The following is a 16,286-nucleotide window of genomic DNA, read 5'->3' as shown; positions in this document are numbered from 1 at the left end:
TCAGTCAGTAAATGCAGCTAAATGCGACAGATTTGATATAATCACATATTAACAGATCAGACTAACACTTTGTTGTTGTATAAATGTTTTTACATTTGTGTTTTTTTATATTGGTTACAGTATGTCATGCTTTTGTTTTGGTTTATAAACGGTAACACCGGAAATGCAGTTTCGATAAACTCCATTGTTTGTTTTTCTGTGATCGATTGTTTCTGCAGTTGATTTCACTGACTAGCCCAGATTAATCAAGCTCAGACTGATGGATGAGCATTTAAAAAAAAACAGCGCGGTGTTTTCTGAGTTGTCTGAATAAGACTCTTTATAGTTTCACATTTATTATGTAAAGTTAGTTACTAGCTGACGTGATGTCTACGAAGAAACTGGCCAAGTAAGTGACTTTAGCGTTTAGCGTTAAGCTAACGCTGAAAACAAACTGAGGAGGAGAAACATGTGACATGACACCCTGAATGTTTCATTAACGAGGTGACGTCATGTTCTACATGTGTGTTAATGTTACACTGAGTGTTGAATATTGGTTAAAATGTAATCTGTTTGTTTTAAAATGAACAGCACAGCAGTACTTTCCTTTAGACCTCAGGGGTCAGTAACATCTTCAGCTCCTCTCCAGTGGCTCCCTGTGGGTTTATACAAATGGAAATGAATAACTGTTTTTTTGTTTACATTTTCATTTTTATTTATCATGGTTGTAGGTCTATGGTACGACGGTATATTAGGGCCACTTTGAGGAAAGAATAAATCAGAGATTTCGAGAATAAAGTCATAATATTACGAGAATAAAGTCATAATATAACAAGAATAAAGTCATAATATAACAAGAATAAAGTCATAATATTACGAGAATAAAGTCATAATATAACAAGAATAAAGTCATAATATTAAGAGAATAAAGTCATAATATTACAAGAATAAAGTCATAATATAACAAGAATAAAGTCATAATATAACAAGAATAAAGTCATAATATTACGAGAATAAAGTCATAATATTACGAGAATAAAGTCATAATATTAAGAGAATAAAGTCATAATATTACAAGAATAAAGTCATAATATAACAAGAATAAAGTCATAATATTACGAGAATAAAGTCATAATATTACAAGAATAAAGTCATAATATAACAAGAATAAAGTCATAATATTGAGAGAATAAAGTCATAATATAACAAGAATAAAGTCATAATATTACAAGAATAAAGTCATAATATTGAGAGAATAAAGTCATAATATTACAAGAATAAAGTCATAATATTGAGAGAATAAAGTCATAATATTACAAGAATAAAGTCATAATATTGAGAGAATAAAGTCATAATATTACGAGAATAAAGTCATAATATTACAAGAATAAAGTCATAATATTACAAGAATAAAGTCATAATATTGAGAGAATAAAGTCATAATATTACAAGAATAAAGTCATAATATTACAAGAATAAAGTCATAATATTAAGAGAATAAAGTCATAATATTACAAGAATAAAGTCATAATATTAAGAGAATAAAGTCATAATATTACGAGAATAAAGTCATAATATTACAAGAATAAAGTCATAATATTACAAGAATAAAGTCATAATATTGAGAGAATAAAGTCATAATATTACAAGAATAAAGTCATAATATTACAAGAATAAAGTCATAATATTAAGAGAATAAAGTCATAATATTACAAGAATAAAGTCATAATATTGAGAGAATAAAGTCATAATATTACAAGAATAAAGTCATAATATTGAGAGAATAAAGTCATAATATTACGAGAATAAAGTCATAATATTACGAGAATAAAGTCATAATATTAAGAGAATAAAGTCATAATATTACAAGAATAAAGTCATAATATTGAGAGAATAAAGTCATAATATTACAAGAATAAAGTCATAATATTAAGAGAATAAAGTCATAATATTACGAGAATAAAGTCATAATATTACAAGAATAAAGTCATAATATTAAGAGAATAAAGTCATAATATTAAGAGAATAAAGTCATAATATTACAAGAATAAAGTCACAATATTGAGAGAATAAAGTCATAATATTACAAGAATAAAGTCATAATATTAAGAGAATAAAGTCATAATATTACAAGAATAAAGTCATAATATTACAAGAATAAAGTCATAATATTATGAGAATAAAGTCATAATATAACAAGAATAAAGTCATAATATTACGAGAATAAAGTCATAATATTACAAGAATAAAGTCATAATATTACAAGAATAAAGTCATAATATTACGAGAATAAAGTCATAATATTACGAGAATAAAGTCATAATATAACGAGAATAAAGTCATAATATTACGAGAATAAAGTCATAATATTACGAGAATAAAGTCATAATATTACGAGAATAAAGTCATAATATTACAAGAATAAAGTCATAATATTACAAGAATAAAGTCATAATATTACACGAATAAAGTCATAATATTACAAGAATAAAGTCATAATATTACACGAATAAAGTCATAATATTACAAGAATAAAGTCATAATATTACACGAATAAAGTCATAATATTACATGAATAAAGTCATAATATTACAAGAATAAAGTCATAATATTACAAGAATAAAGTCATAATATTACGAGAATAAAGTCATAATATAACAAGAATAAAGTCATAATATTACAAGAATAAAGTCATAATATTAAGAGAATAAAGTCATAATATTTCAAGAATAAAGTCATAATATTACAAGAATAAAGTCATAATATTAAGAGAATAAAGTCATAATATTAAGAGAATAAAGTCATAATATTGAGAGAATAAAGTCATAATATTGAGAGAATAAAGTCATAATATTAAGAGAATAAAGTCATAATATTGAGAGAATAAAGTCATGATATTACAAGAATAAAGTCATAATATTACGAGAATAAAGTCATAATATAACAAGAATAAAGTCATAATATTTCAAGAATAAAGTCATAATATTAAGAGAATAAAGTCATAATATTGAGAGAATAAAGTCATAATATTGAGAGAATAAAGTCATAATATTAAGAGAATAAAGTCATAATATTACAAGAATAAAGTCATAATATTACGAGAATAAATTCATAATATTAAGAGCATAAAGTCATAATATTAAGAGCATAAAGTCATAATATTGAGAGAATAAAGTCATAATATTAAGAGAATAAAGTCATAATATTACAAGATTAAAGTCATAATATTACAAGAATAAAGTAATATTATGACTTAATTCTGTAAATCTCAGATGTTTTTTCCCCTCATTGTGGCCCTATTACTACGTAGTACATTTGCACTTTGGCCCTCACTGCATTAGACTTATATACTATATACTTAGACTATAAACTGTGTTACATTCATCACAATGATCACATGTTTTGCGGCTCCAGACAGATTTATTTTAATTTTATTTTGCCTAAAATGGCTCTTTTAATAGTAAAGGTTGCTGACCCCTGATCTAAACATTTTATTCAGTCAGTAACTTGGTAGTAACATTAGTAGTACTAGGCTAGTAGTAGTAGTACATGTCCGGCTAATGTTACAGTTAATATTAGGTTTAACGTTACTGCACTTCTAATAGTGTCTCTTGAATCCTTCCCTGTCTCCACAGAGAACTGGGATTATTGAGGCAGCGGAGTCAGTCCTCTAATGGGTCAAAGAAATCACTGTTATCAAGTAAGTATGATTATTTGAATTGATAATGTGCATACAGAGAGAGAGAGAGAGAGAGAGAGATCATGTTTAGACTTGATCCCCTAGTCAGTACACTATCCCTCTGGATTACACTGTTGTACTTGCCATTAATACTGTATAATTTCTTTCAGATCAAATATTTTCCTACCTGATTGTGATTGATTTTGAGTCAACTTGCTGGAGAGAGAAAAACCACTACAGCCAGGAAATTAGTAAGTAGCTCTTTATATATTACATGTGGACCGTCCTTATTTTTCACCCTTATATAACATCTGTCCCTCTTCCATTTCTTCCTGCTATGCAGTTGAGTTTCCTGCTGTTCTGCTGAACACGTCTACAGGGGAGGTTGAGTCTGAGTTTCATACTTATGTTCAACCCCAAGAGCACCCCGTTCTGTCCGAGTTCTGCACTGAGCTGACCGGGATAACACAGGTGACTGTGCATAAATACACTGCTACAAACATACCAATGCACTTTCTGCTGCCGTGTGCTGTAAACAGTTTTACACTACATCTGACATCCTCGATTCTCTGTGTCACAGATGCAAGTTGAGGCAGGGATCCCCCTTCGGATCTGTCTTTCTCGGTTCAGCCGCTGGGTGCAAAACCTGCAGCTCGAGATGGGTGTGGTCTTTCCCAACAGACAACAGAGATCTTCTGCACCTTCACCTTCTCAAAAACTGTGTACTTTCCTCACATGGTCAGGTAAAAGTCAACTGCAATGGTCAACAACTCTTATGGTAATCTTTAGTTACCATACGCTCATCATCATCAGTCTCTGCCTCAGTTAGTGAGGATCTTACCTGCACTGAAGACAAGATCACACTCAACAAGAATGCCGTTTTTATCTTCAAACATTACAAATCATGTATAACAACAGTGAATTATCTAACTCTGTCGCTCTGTTGCATTATGTGCAATGAACAGACTGCCTCATCACAATAACATGGTTTATTTTCTCCTTGTTGGAATTTTGAAAAATGAAGTGGAGAAATTTAGCTGAAACAACATTGTTAACTTTAATGTGCCTCCATATGCGTTGCGTATCAGACTGGGATCTCGGAGTTTGTTTGCTGTACGAATGTAAACGCAAGCAGCTCCATAAACCTGATGTGCTCAACAGCTGGATAGACCTGAGAAGCACCTACAGGGTAAGTGACTTTACACATCTGTTCTCTTTCATGCTTATGGCTGTAACTAAATAAATTGTACTTTGATTAACCAAATATTCACTCATAAAACTTTCTGTCTATTAACTAATCACTTGGACTAGACCTTCCAGCACTCCTCATGCTGTGATTAACCCTTTTTTTTTTTTTTTCAGCTGTTTTATGACCGGAAACCCAAAGGTCTGAACGGGGCACTACAAGATCTGGGAATACAGTTTTCAGGGAGAGAACATTCTGGTATAAACAAAGCAAAACTTCCTTTGTCCAAATAAATCTCCATAGAAAATAGACTCAATCTAAATCCTGTGCGTCTTGTTTTTCCTCAGGTTTGGATGACTCGCGAAATACAGCTCATTTGGCAGCGAGGATGATGAGGGATGGGTGTGTGATGAAGATCACCAGGAGCCTGGAGAAGGTGAGTGGCCGTCGTCCAACGATGCATCCCAACTCCTGAATCCCCCGGCCCCCCTTCTGTCTCCCCAAGCAAAACCTGTTATGGATGATGACGATATGGAAGTCTTCACGGATGAAGCTTGTTTGGTTCATAAATTGTACAATTTTTTTATTTGTTGTGAAGCTTTCTTATTTAAATAAACACATATAGATATATAACTGGACTGTTGCAAATAATAAACACAGATATTTATGACCTTTACTTGGTTAGCTTTTAGACATTTGTGCTTGATGCTACGTTAAATATTTCTCGACACTGAAGAGAAAAGGAAGAGCAAGATAAGTAAACATGCAGCTCAGCGGTTATACAGTGTAGCACCTATAACTGCTGATAGAACTTATTTGACTACAGTTTCAAAAATCAGGAGTGGGTGATATTTTACTGATTATAGCTCTCATCTTCTTATAGATGCCATTAAAGGTCAAACCCATGTTTGGAAACACAACTGCAGACAACAAAAAATCCAACACCGATGAAGAGGAAAACACACTTACCACAAACAAACCCTCATCACCCAAAATTCCTCCCAAATCATGTCAGATAAAATCACTTTCAGGGAACATTATGAGGGATTTAGACACAAAGGAGAACTCAAGTTCTGTTCAAAGCCTGATCTCACCAAAGACACTGCTGAATGGTACAACTACGCCACTATGGGGATGCAGCAGGAAGTCTATTACAGCAGTGACTGTCGCTAATATTTCCTCTTCAGTTATGATCAACTGTCCTGCACCACGCAATAACAACAGCAGCAGCCTTGTTCTGTGTTCGACCACTTTGGGCTGCCTTTCAAATCTGCCTCAGCCAAACCAGCCCTCCAAAACCGGAGCAACAGTAGAAGAGGAAGGTGCAGAACTTTTAGTGGAAGCAGAGGACAGGTGTGGTTCATATGATGATGTGGTGCTGGAGGGTGACGATGACGTCATCAGTGAAACGGAGAGAGAATTTGACAGCGGATGTCACGTGTGTGAAGAGACGGATGATACACATTCACCAGAGAAAAGACACAAAATAAGAGAAACGGTGAGCTTTGAAAACAACTTCAAAACTCAAAAGATGGCCAATGAGTCATCAACGACGTCTGTATCTACAAAGAGTTCTCACATTAATATGTCTAATCACTTGAATGAAATCAGGCAGCATTCAACGATCTCAGAGCCCAGTTCTTATTTTGCTGTGCCTAAAACTGTTACTCGGGACTCCAAATCTTATCGGCACAAAACAGGACTTAGAACATCTCTACAAGTACAAGAAAAGTCAGATGGGTCTCATAAAATCTGTCGAACAAACACACCCGCTCTATTCAGGCACAACCACTTCATCCCAGAAAAGACCTCCACCCCTTTTACCTCATTTGTCAGGCCCAAAGCAGTCATCACACAACACACAAAGCACCAAGAGACTCCAAAATCTTCCTTCACCATCTACACTGACCCAGCAAAACCCTCCCGTCCCTCCTCATGTCACGCCTCCAAGAATGTCCTCTCCTCTTTGTCGACTAACACACTCTCCTCACGCACCAATCTCGCCTCCATCTCTGTGACAATGAAAGGAGGACAGAGGATCACATCTCCACTGTGTGCGTGTGGGCGTCGTGCAAAGCGGCAGGTCGTATCCAACGGCGGACCAAACCACGGGCGAGGGTTTTTCTGCTGCCCGGTCCGGCGGTCAGGCAGCGGAGGCAGGATCCAGAAGGGCTGCGAGTTCTTTAAGTGGGAGTCAGCTGTGATGAAGAGCAGCTCAGTGGCCGCTCCTGCTGTCGGGTCTTCAGTCTCACTCTGTCAGATCAACTCGAGTCTGAGCTGTCGTCCACCCCAGAGGTCAACGCTGAGAAAGAGCTATTAACTTGTTGAAGAAAAAAAAGAAAGCTGTGTGTGTTCAACCTCAGTGAAATAGACTTTGTGATGTTGTTTAACTTGTTCCTCCTCTTTATGTTGTATGTGAAAAAAGTAAAAGCTGAATAGATATGCTTATAAACAGAGGAGATCCCCTTTTATGAACTTCATACAGCAGTACAAATCAAAGCTGTCATTTTATTGACACAAGGAATGCTTAATTAAATTTCTTTATTACAGTTTGGATAATTAATTGGCTTTTATAAAGCTAAAATTCCCCCAAAAGATGTAATTCATTGCTTTTCCGTATTTCACATCATTGTTGAATGAATACTTTTAAATATTTGACTGTTTGTGACACTTAATTATACAATTTAGGACATAAAAGTTTAGTAATCATTAATGAATAATGATAATTAACTAATGAAATTAATTTATATAATGTTAGTGTTGTGTTTTTATTTAAACAAAAATAATCAAATCAGCCAATAATGAACACTGATAATAAACTTCATTTTGTTCATGTTTTGTACAAATTTATTTTGGAAATGTGCTTTAGAGATCAAATGAAATGTTGAATAAAGTGATTAAAGTTTAATCATCATTTTGTGTCATGTTTTAATCTATAAATTTAATGAATAGAAGTATAAAGTAGCAAAAAAAGAAAATAACACGTATAATTACTACTTTATAATATGACTATTCTCATAATACTAAGACTTTTTTTTTCGTAAACCTATGACTTTATTCTCAAAATATTATGACTTTATTCTCGTAATATGACTTTATTCTCGAAATATGACTATTCTCGTAATATTATGACTTTATTCTCGTAATATTATGACTTTATTCTCAAAGTATTTTGACTTTATTCTCGAAATATTACGACTTTATTCTCGAAATATTACGACTTTATTCTTGAAATATTATCACTTTATCCTCGAAATATTATGACTTTATTCTCTAAATATTAGGACTTCTATTCTTGTAATATTAGGACTTTATTCTCGTAATATTAGGACTTTATTCACGTAATATTAGAGCTTTATTCACGTAATATTAGGACTTTATTCTCGTAATATTATGACTTTATTCTCAAAGTATTTTGACTTTATTCTCGTAATATTATGACTTTATTCTCTTAATATTATGACTTTATTCTTGTAATATTAATTTCTTTATGCTCGAAATCACAGATTTATTTATTTTTCCTCAATGTGGCCCTAATACTCCATCATACCGTCGTACCATAGACCTACAACAATGATAAATAAAAATGAAAATGTAAACAAAAAAACATTTATTCAATTACATTTCTAAAAACCCACATGGAGCCAATAAAGAGGAGCTAAAGAGCCACATGTGGCTCCAGAGCTGCAGGTTGCTGACCCCTGACCCCTGGTCTAACAGCATGTAGTGAACAACATTTCGCGAACCCCTCAGTCTTTTGTCCCTCCTCCCGCGCCGTCCAGTGCAACCAAAAAACGTGCAATGTTGTGACTGAATGAGACATCTGTCCTCTGAGCTGCAGCTCATTTGAACGCACATTTTAGGCGGTCCGGCTGTGTCATTTAGTCAACTTCACATGGCGTTTACATTGTAGTCTGCAGCTTTAAAAACCCAGTGAATCTTCATCTTCACCCGGTTAAACCGAGGAGGAGGAGTGTAACCAGGACAACACGCTAGTCCCGCTGCTACTGAGCTGAAGCACTCTCACGCTCTCTGAAAGGTTTATCTGTTAAACATGTCGGCTAATGACTCGAGGAAGCGGAGCAAGAAGCGGTATGCAGCCGGACACCACAACAACAAGCGGTGGAAGGGCTCCAGAGAGCTGGAGGTGGGCATGGAGGGGATCCTCATCACATGCAACATGAACGAGAGGAAGTGCACCGCCGAGGCCTTCAACCTGCTCAATGAGTACGCAGACACGCTGTTTGGGCCCGAGAAGGTCAGTCCAACTACACTTTAACAACATCTGCTGTTATACTCATCAATCAGAGCCCCTGGTCTACTGTTATTATAGACCAGGCCTGGCTCAGGTTATAGTCCTGTTCCTAGAAGTTACTGTGCAAGTTGGAGCAAAGTGGCATCACTATTTTTTACTTTATTTACGTGCAAATAAGTCCAGTAAGTTTTGTTTTGCCTTTTCCTGCACTTTAAATTATTATATAACAATATATTATTATTTTTTGTTATGCTTGTGTATTCTTAAATTGTGCAAAAAATAAAGACAAAATTGCATTACCACTATTTTATAATTTTAATAATTAATAATATAATTATAATAATAATTACATATATTTTATAATTATAATATAATAATTCATAATATTTTAATTAATTCCATTTTTAATTGCACCTTGTTTTTTTGTATTGCATAGGGGTAGCTAGATCAAAAGCTTGTTATTGTCCACATTCCCATATCAATAGACTTGAATTAAACATGGTCATGCAGGTCTCTTTTTCAATACCCACTCTCTTGTCACACAGAAATGAATGAAATCTGAAAATCTGATATAGTGCTAAAATAGTCAGAACATTTTGGATTTAAATTGGCGTGTTTTCTAATTTTTTTACGTGCAAATAGGTCCAGTAAGTTTTTTTGCCTTTTCCTGCACTGTAAATTATTATATAACAATATATTATTATTATTTTGTTATGCTTGTGTATTCTTAAATTGTGCAATAATAAAGACAAAATTGCATATTTTACCATAGTTAATTAGATTTTTAATTGCACATTGGTTTTGTGTATTGTATAGGGGTAGCTAGATCAAGATTCAAGCCCTTTATTGTCATTGTGTAGTACAACGAAATTAGATTGTGACAATCCCATAGATGCTAATGAAAAGATAATACAATAAAAAAAGACATAGTGCAATATAAATATAAAAGATAGTACAATGTAAAATATAAAAATACAATATGTATATTGATGAGGTGACAGTTTTTGCCAGATTACAGTTTTCCCAGATTATTGCACAGCATCATATAATTAGTGCACAGAGTGATCAGCATGTTATTGCACATATCCGTAACAGTAGAAAAGCTTGAAAGCTTGTTATTGTCCACATGCCCATATCAATAGACTTGAATTAAACATGGTCATGCTGGTCTCTTTTTCAATACCCACTCTCTTGTCACACAGAAATGAATGAAATCTGAAAATCTGATATAGTGCTAAAATAGTCAGAACATTTTGGATTTAAATTGGCGTGTTTTCTAATTTTTTTACGTGCAAATAGGTCCAGTAAGTTTTTTTGCCTTTTCCTGCACTGTAAATTATTATATAACAATATATTATTATTATTTTGTTATGCTTGTGTATTCTTAAATTGTGCAATAATAAAGACAAAATTGCATATTTTACCATAGTTAATTAGATTTTTAATTGCACATTGGTTTTGTGTATTGCATAGGGGTAGCTAGATCAAGATTCAAGCCCTTTATTGTCATTGTGTAGTACAACGAAATTAGATTGTGACAATCCCATAGATGCTAATGAAAAGATAATACAATAAAAAAAGACATAGTGCAATATAAATATAAAAGATAGTACAATGTAAAATATAAAAATACAATATGTATATTGATGAGGTGACAGTTTTTGCCAGATTACAGTTTTCCCAGATTATTGCACAGCATCATATAATTAGTGCACAGAGTGATCAGCATGTTATTGCACATATCCGTAACAGTAGAAAAGCTTGAAAGCTTGTTATTGTCCACATGCCCATATCAATAGACTTGAATTAAACATGGTCATGCTGGTCTCTTTTTCAATACCCACTCTCTTGTCACACAGAAATGAATGAAATCTGAAAATCTGATATAGTGCTAAAATAGTCAGAACATTTTGGATTTAAATTGGCGTGTTTTCTAATTTTTTTACGTGCAAATAGGTCCAGTAAGTTTTTTTGCCTTTTCCTGCACTGTAAATTATTATATAACAATATATTATTATTATTTTGTTATGCTTGTGTATTCTTAAATTGTGCAATAATAAAGACAAAATTGCATATTTTACCATAGTTAATTAGATTTTTAATTGCACATTGGTTTTGTGTATTGCATAGGGGTAGCTAGATCAAGATTCAAGCCCTTTATTGTCATTGTGTAGTACAACGAAATTAGATTGTGACAATCCCATAGATGCTAATGAAAAGATAATACAATAAAAAAAGACATAGTGCAATATAAATATAAAAGATAGTACAATGTAAAATATAAAAATACAATATGTATATTGATGAGGTGACAGTTTTTGCCAGATTACAGTTTTCCCAGATTATTGCACAGCATCATATAATTAGTGCACAGAGTGATCAGCATGTTATTGCACATATCCGTAACAGTAGAAAAGCTTGAAAGCTTGTTATTGTCCACATGCCCATATCAATAGACTTGAATTAAACATGGTCATGCTGGTCTCTTTTTCAATACCCACTCTCTTGTCACACAGAAATGAATGAAATCTGAAAATCTGATATAGTGCTAAAATAGTCAGAACATTTTGGATTTAAATTGGCGTGTTTTCTAATTTTTTTACGTGCAAATAGGTCCAGTAAGTTTTTTTGCCTTTTCCTGCACTGTAAATTATTATATAACAATATATTATTATTATTTTGTTATGCTTGTGTATTCTTAAATTGTGCAATAATAAAGACAAAATTGCATATTTTACCATAGTTAATTAGATTTTTAATTGCACATTGGTTTTGTGTATTGCATAGGGGTAGCTAGATCAAGATTCAAGCCCTTTATTGTCATTGTGTAGTACAACGAAATTAGATTGTGACAATCCCATAGATGCTAATGAAAAGATAATACAATAAAAAAAGACATAGTGCAATATAAATATAAAAGATAGTACAATGTAAAATATAAAAATACAATATGTATATTGATGAGGTGACAGTTTTTGCCAGATTACAGTTTTCCCAGATTATTGCACAGCATCATATAATTAGTGCACAGAGTGATCAGCATGTTATTGCACATATCCGTAACAGTAGAAAAGCTTGAAAGCTTGTTATTGTCCACATGCCCATATCAATAGACTTGAATTAAACATGGTCATGCTGGTCTCTTTTTCAATATCCACTCTCTTGTCACACAGAAATTAATGAAATCTGAAAATCTGATATAGTGCTAAAATAGTCAGAATATTTTGGATAATTGATTAACCGTTTAAAGGTCTTATTGAGAATTTTTTTTTGATCACAGTTCCAAGATAATAATGGGAGCAGCAGTGAAGAGGAGGAGGCTGATGAAGAAGATGTTGATGTAGCGCTGAAGAAGGAAGTGGCACAGCTGAAAGCCTCTGGAACTAAACAGGAGAGGCGCTTCCAGGCGTTGGACAGCGGAGCAAACAATGTAATCTTCATCAAAACTCAAAGTCTGGGTAAGTCCTTTATTGAATGAATCATTGACATGATTTGTAAATTTTAGTTTTATTGTGGCCTCAATTTGTTTTTTTCCTCTCATAGAATCTGACAAGCTGGTTCATCACATCCTGTCTGATCTCCACACCACCAAGAAGAAGAAGTCACGCGTGATCCTTCGGATGCTACCAGTGAGAAGCTGAAATTTACAACTGACAACCAACTGTGTTTAATGTGATTTTACAGATGCAGTAGAGAGATGTTTTGAGTTTTCAAACAACTTAAGTTTAATAAGCTTGTGTTGTTATTGCAAATGAGACAGAGAGGATATATTATTTGACATTTAATAATAACACTTCTATTGATGTATGTATCCAAATAATAGTTTAGGCATGTTTTTTAACAATAAAATGTAATGTTAAATTAGGAATCAAGACTAAAATAATTGAAGTTTCATGCTGCCGCCATGTCTTATCCTTGTCTTTGTGTCATCCAGGTAACTGGAACATGCAAGGCCTTCCAGGATGACATGGTGAAGTACTTGACTACTTTCCTGGAGCCTTGGTTCAAAACCCCAAACTGTGGTACCTACCAGATCGCCTTCAAGGCTCGCAACAGCAGCCACAACAAGAGAGACGAAATCATCAAATCAATTGCAGGTATGTTGGACTCTAGGGGCCCTATCTTACACCCAAAGCACAGCGCTGCGCAACTGTCATTGCTAGTTTCAGACCAACGCAGATGTCATTTTCATGCCCAGCGCCCACGTTGTGTAAGTAGCAAATGTACTTGCGCCCATCTGTGCGCCTGTTGGTCTTAAAATGAGGTGTGGTCAGGTGCTTTGTTGGCACATGGCTTTCTTGAGGCAGCATAAAGCGTTGGCGCCATTTTTTAGGGTGCATTATTCAGATAGTAAGATGCGTCTACAGAGGCGGGTTCACAACACACGTCCTCTCTGCTTGTTACACAAACAGGGACAGGCAGCAGCTCTCCTCCTCCTCAGTTAAATACCATGTTGGCACTAGAACAATGTTTTTATTCATGTAAGGGAAAACACAAATTTCAGACAGCAGGTGACAATTCAGAATATAATGGAATATAATGACGTAAGGCTCTCAGGCATCCTGTATTGCTCAACCTGCAGCGCCCTCTCAATGCTCCTCTAGCATGACCGCAGTGACCAGAGAGATCATGGTGCTTACACGCCTCTGTGGTAGGCTTGCCGCGTTAGTCAGTGTTACACAGTGGTCGGGCATACACTGATTACATTACGTACCCATCGCCTACACACTTGTTTTGCTTTGTTTACAGAAATAAAACCCATTTAGTTCATCTTCGCGTATCAACGCTGTGTTATCAATAGTCAAACGACGGACGCTACAAACTGAAAGTGAATGTGTCTGCTCCGTATGGAGTCTCAGCTCAGAGTAGCAGGAGTCAGATTTCACACACGGGATGAGAGAGAGTTGACAGACAAGACGATGGCGGAGGATTTGGTGGACACACAGATCCCCGACGTTAACGATCAAAGTAAGCGCACTACACATATTGACCATCATCTTTTCCCCCCGTGAGTTTCATCGGAAAGCAATACAGTTTAAATATTTATCAATACAATTTTATCATATTTAGCCTGGTGCACCACATACATCTGCTCGTGCACTTTCACTTCACGCACAAGCAGATCCGTTTTCTCAGCGGAAAATGGCTCGCTTCTCCAATTTGCCGAATCCGCCTTTTAAATAGCATTGAGCCCGTTGAAGGCGCACCTGGCTTTTAAATGGAATGGTAGATGACACTGATTGGTTTGATTCCGGTTACGCCCAAAACACACCTATGATTAATTAAGATACTAAATACAACCACTTTGCGCCTTGCTTTGTGCCCAGATTATGCGTCACTTAACTAGCGAAAGTGTTGGACACGCACGCCCTAAATGCACTTGCTCCATGCACTTTAGACCATGCGCTATAAATCGTTAAAATAGGGCCCTAGCTGGATATGTTGGTCTGATCATTTTGGCAGATGAAAAAGAGTAAATGAAAAGTAAATTTCACATTTTTGATCATCAGTGTACAAAACTGTCTTGTCCCTTTTTTGTTTTGTTTTTGGTCTTTTGACCATTGCAGGTCTCGTGGGGAAGCTGAACCCTAAGAACAAGGTTGATTTGACCAACCCAGAACTGACAATCATTGTGGAGGTCATCAAGGCGGTGTGTTGCCTCAGTGTGGTAAAAGACTATACGCTGTATAGAAAGTACAATGTCCAGGAAGTAGTCAAAGAGGACACGCCAAAGCCTGACGTGACCACAGCACAAACGGATACGAATACGGCTGAGGAGAAGGCGAAACACGATGCAGAGGAGACGAATGAAGAAGAGAAGAAGAAAGGCGAAGAAGACAATGGCAACAATGTGCCCCAGGACAACAAGGAGGCTGATAAGGATGAAGGTGACGGGGAGTAAGAGCTCATATTTAGAGAAGCTGATGATCAGTCAGATTTTGAATTTCTACAAAAAAACATCTTAAGTTGCATTATATTGTAGTGTTTTTTGTTTTAAATACAAGGCTCTAAGCAAGAATACGTAATTTTTTTTAATGACTGATGACACGACTTGACAAAGGTTCGCAGGAGTCGAACAGAATCCTAATTTAATGTCTTTTTTATATTCCTAAAGATATCTATGATACATTGGTACCGACTTCATTGAGGTGTCCATTTTTTAAATAATTGATATATGTGATTTTGAATTAACTGTACATGTCACCATTCTGCAGCATAACTGCCATCAGCTCAGTTTTTTTTAATACTGAATTTGATTTTTAATTTCAATGTTATTTTTATTTTATTCTTTTACATTTTTACTTAAAGAAAAAAGGGTTTTGTTCAGTTTGTGTCACATTTAGTTACTCCGTTTTTTGTAACTGTTATTTCCTAAAGCAGTCCCTGAATTAAAGGCATTTGTGTGTTTGACAGTTTTTGCCACATTTCCTCTTTTTATGGTTCATTACACTTTCAGTGACACAACAAGGGTGGTGAGAAGTAGATGAGAGGAAACATGCATCACAACTACATAATAAAATAAGTACTCTGCTACTACACACCTGCAGGGTGTTTGTGGTCTTGTATTTCACATTATGTAGTCAAATGTCCTGTTTGACATTGTGGTATTCACTACCAGTCATTGAACGGGCACTTCTTCTCTTCACCACAAGATGGAGTTAAACCCTCATTTTGTAGAGTCGTGGTTGTCTATGTTACAGATGTACTGTGGTTATTGCACCTGGATGAATCATTTATCAAAATCATTGAAACAATCTCCTAATATCACCTTCTGGTATGAATGCTTTATATTATTTACTAAATAACAATATAAACAATATAGGTTTCATATCAATGTAAAAGAATATAATGTCTTATGACAGATGTAGTGAATTTACATGTATTCTCCAGCTGAAAGGTGATAACTGCCGCAGCAACCACTACAAGCTGTGATGCCAAAAATATACATTGTTCTCGGGTGAGTTTCTTGAGTGATAATATGCTCCACAATTTGTCATATTTAGATATGTTTTATTGTCAGTCAGATTTTTTGTGAACATGAGAAACGTCTCACTCAGAAAGAAATGCAAAAAGTATCAATGATGTAATAAGACTGCACAGCGGCGCTTTGACCTAATGCTACCTGCATGCTAACATGTTTACAGGTAGATTATAATACGTTTACCTGGTTTGCCATTTTAGCTTTT

The 16,286-nt window shown here is 34.6% G+C and overlaps 2 protein-coding genes across 2 annotated transcripts; both read left to right on the top strand.

The window, feature by feature from the left end:
• Positions 1-123: 123 nt before the first annotated feature.
• On the top strand, positions 124-7,754 carry eri2 (ERI1 exoribonuclease family member 2). The gene is made up of 9 exons (XM_037763841.1): positions 124-388; positions 3,615-3,679; positions 3,829-3,909; positions 4,002-4,129; positions 4,239-4,401; positions 4,747-4,847; positions 5,021-5,102; positions 5,192-5,280; positions 5,728-7,754. Exons 1-9 carry the CDS (start codon positions 366-368, stop codon positions 7,162-7,164), a joined length of 2,169 nt encoding a protein of 722 aa, XP_037619769.1. The 5' UTR covers positions 124-365; the 3' UTR covers positions 7,165-7,754.
• Positions 7,755-8,591: 837 nt separating this feature from the next.
• Positions 8,592-15,515, top strand: thumpd1 (THUMP domain containing 1). The gene is made up of 5 exons (XM_037763842.1): positions 8,592-9,102; positions 12,380-12,557; positions 12,643-12,728; positions 13,034-13,196; positions 14,667-15,515. The coding sequence occupies exons 1-5, from the start codon at positions 8,899-8,901 to the stop codon at positions 14,999-15,001; spliced, it is 966 nt and encodes a 321-aa protein (XP_037619770.1). The 5' UTR covers positions 8,592-8,898; the 3' UTR covers positions 15,002-15,515.
• Positions 15,516-16,286: the final 771 nt, after the last annotated feature.

Source organism: Sebastes umbrosus, chromosome 3 (genome assembly GCF_015220745.1).
Source record: "Sebastes umbrosus isolate fSebUmb1 chromosome 3, fSebUmb1.pri, whole genome shotgun sequence".
Taxonomy (NCBI): Eukaryota; Metazoa; Chordata; class Actinopteri; order Perciformes; family Sebastidae; genus Sebastes; species Sebastes umbrosus.
The sequence above is the reverse complement of the archived record's forward strand: the minus strand, read 5'-3'. Positions and strand labels throughout refer to the sequence as shown.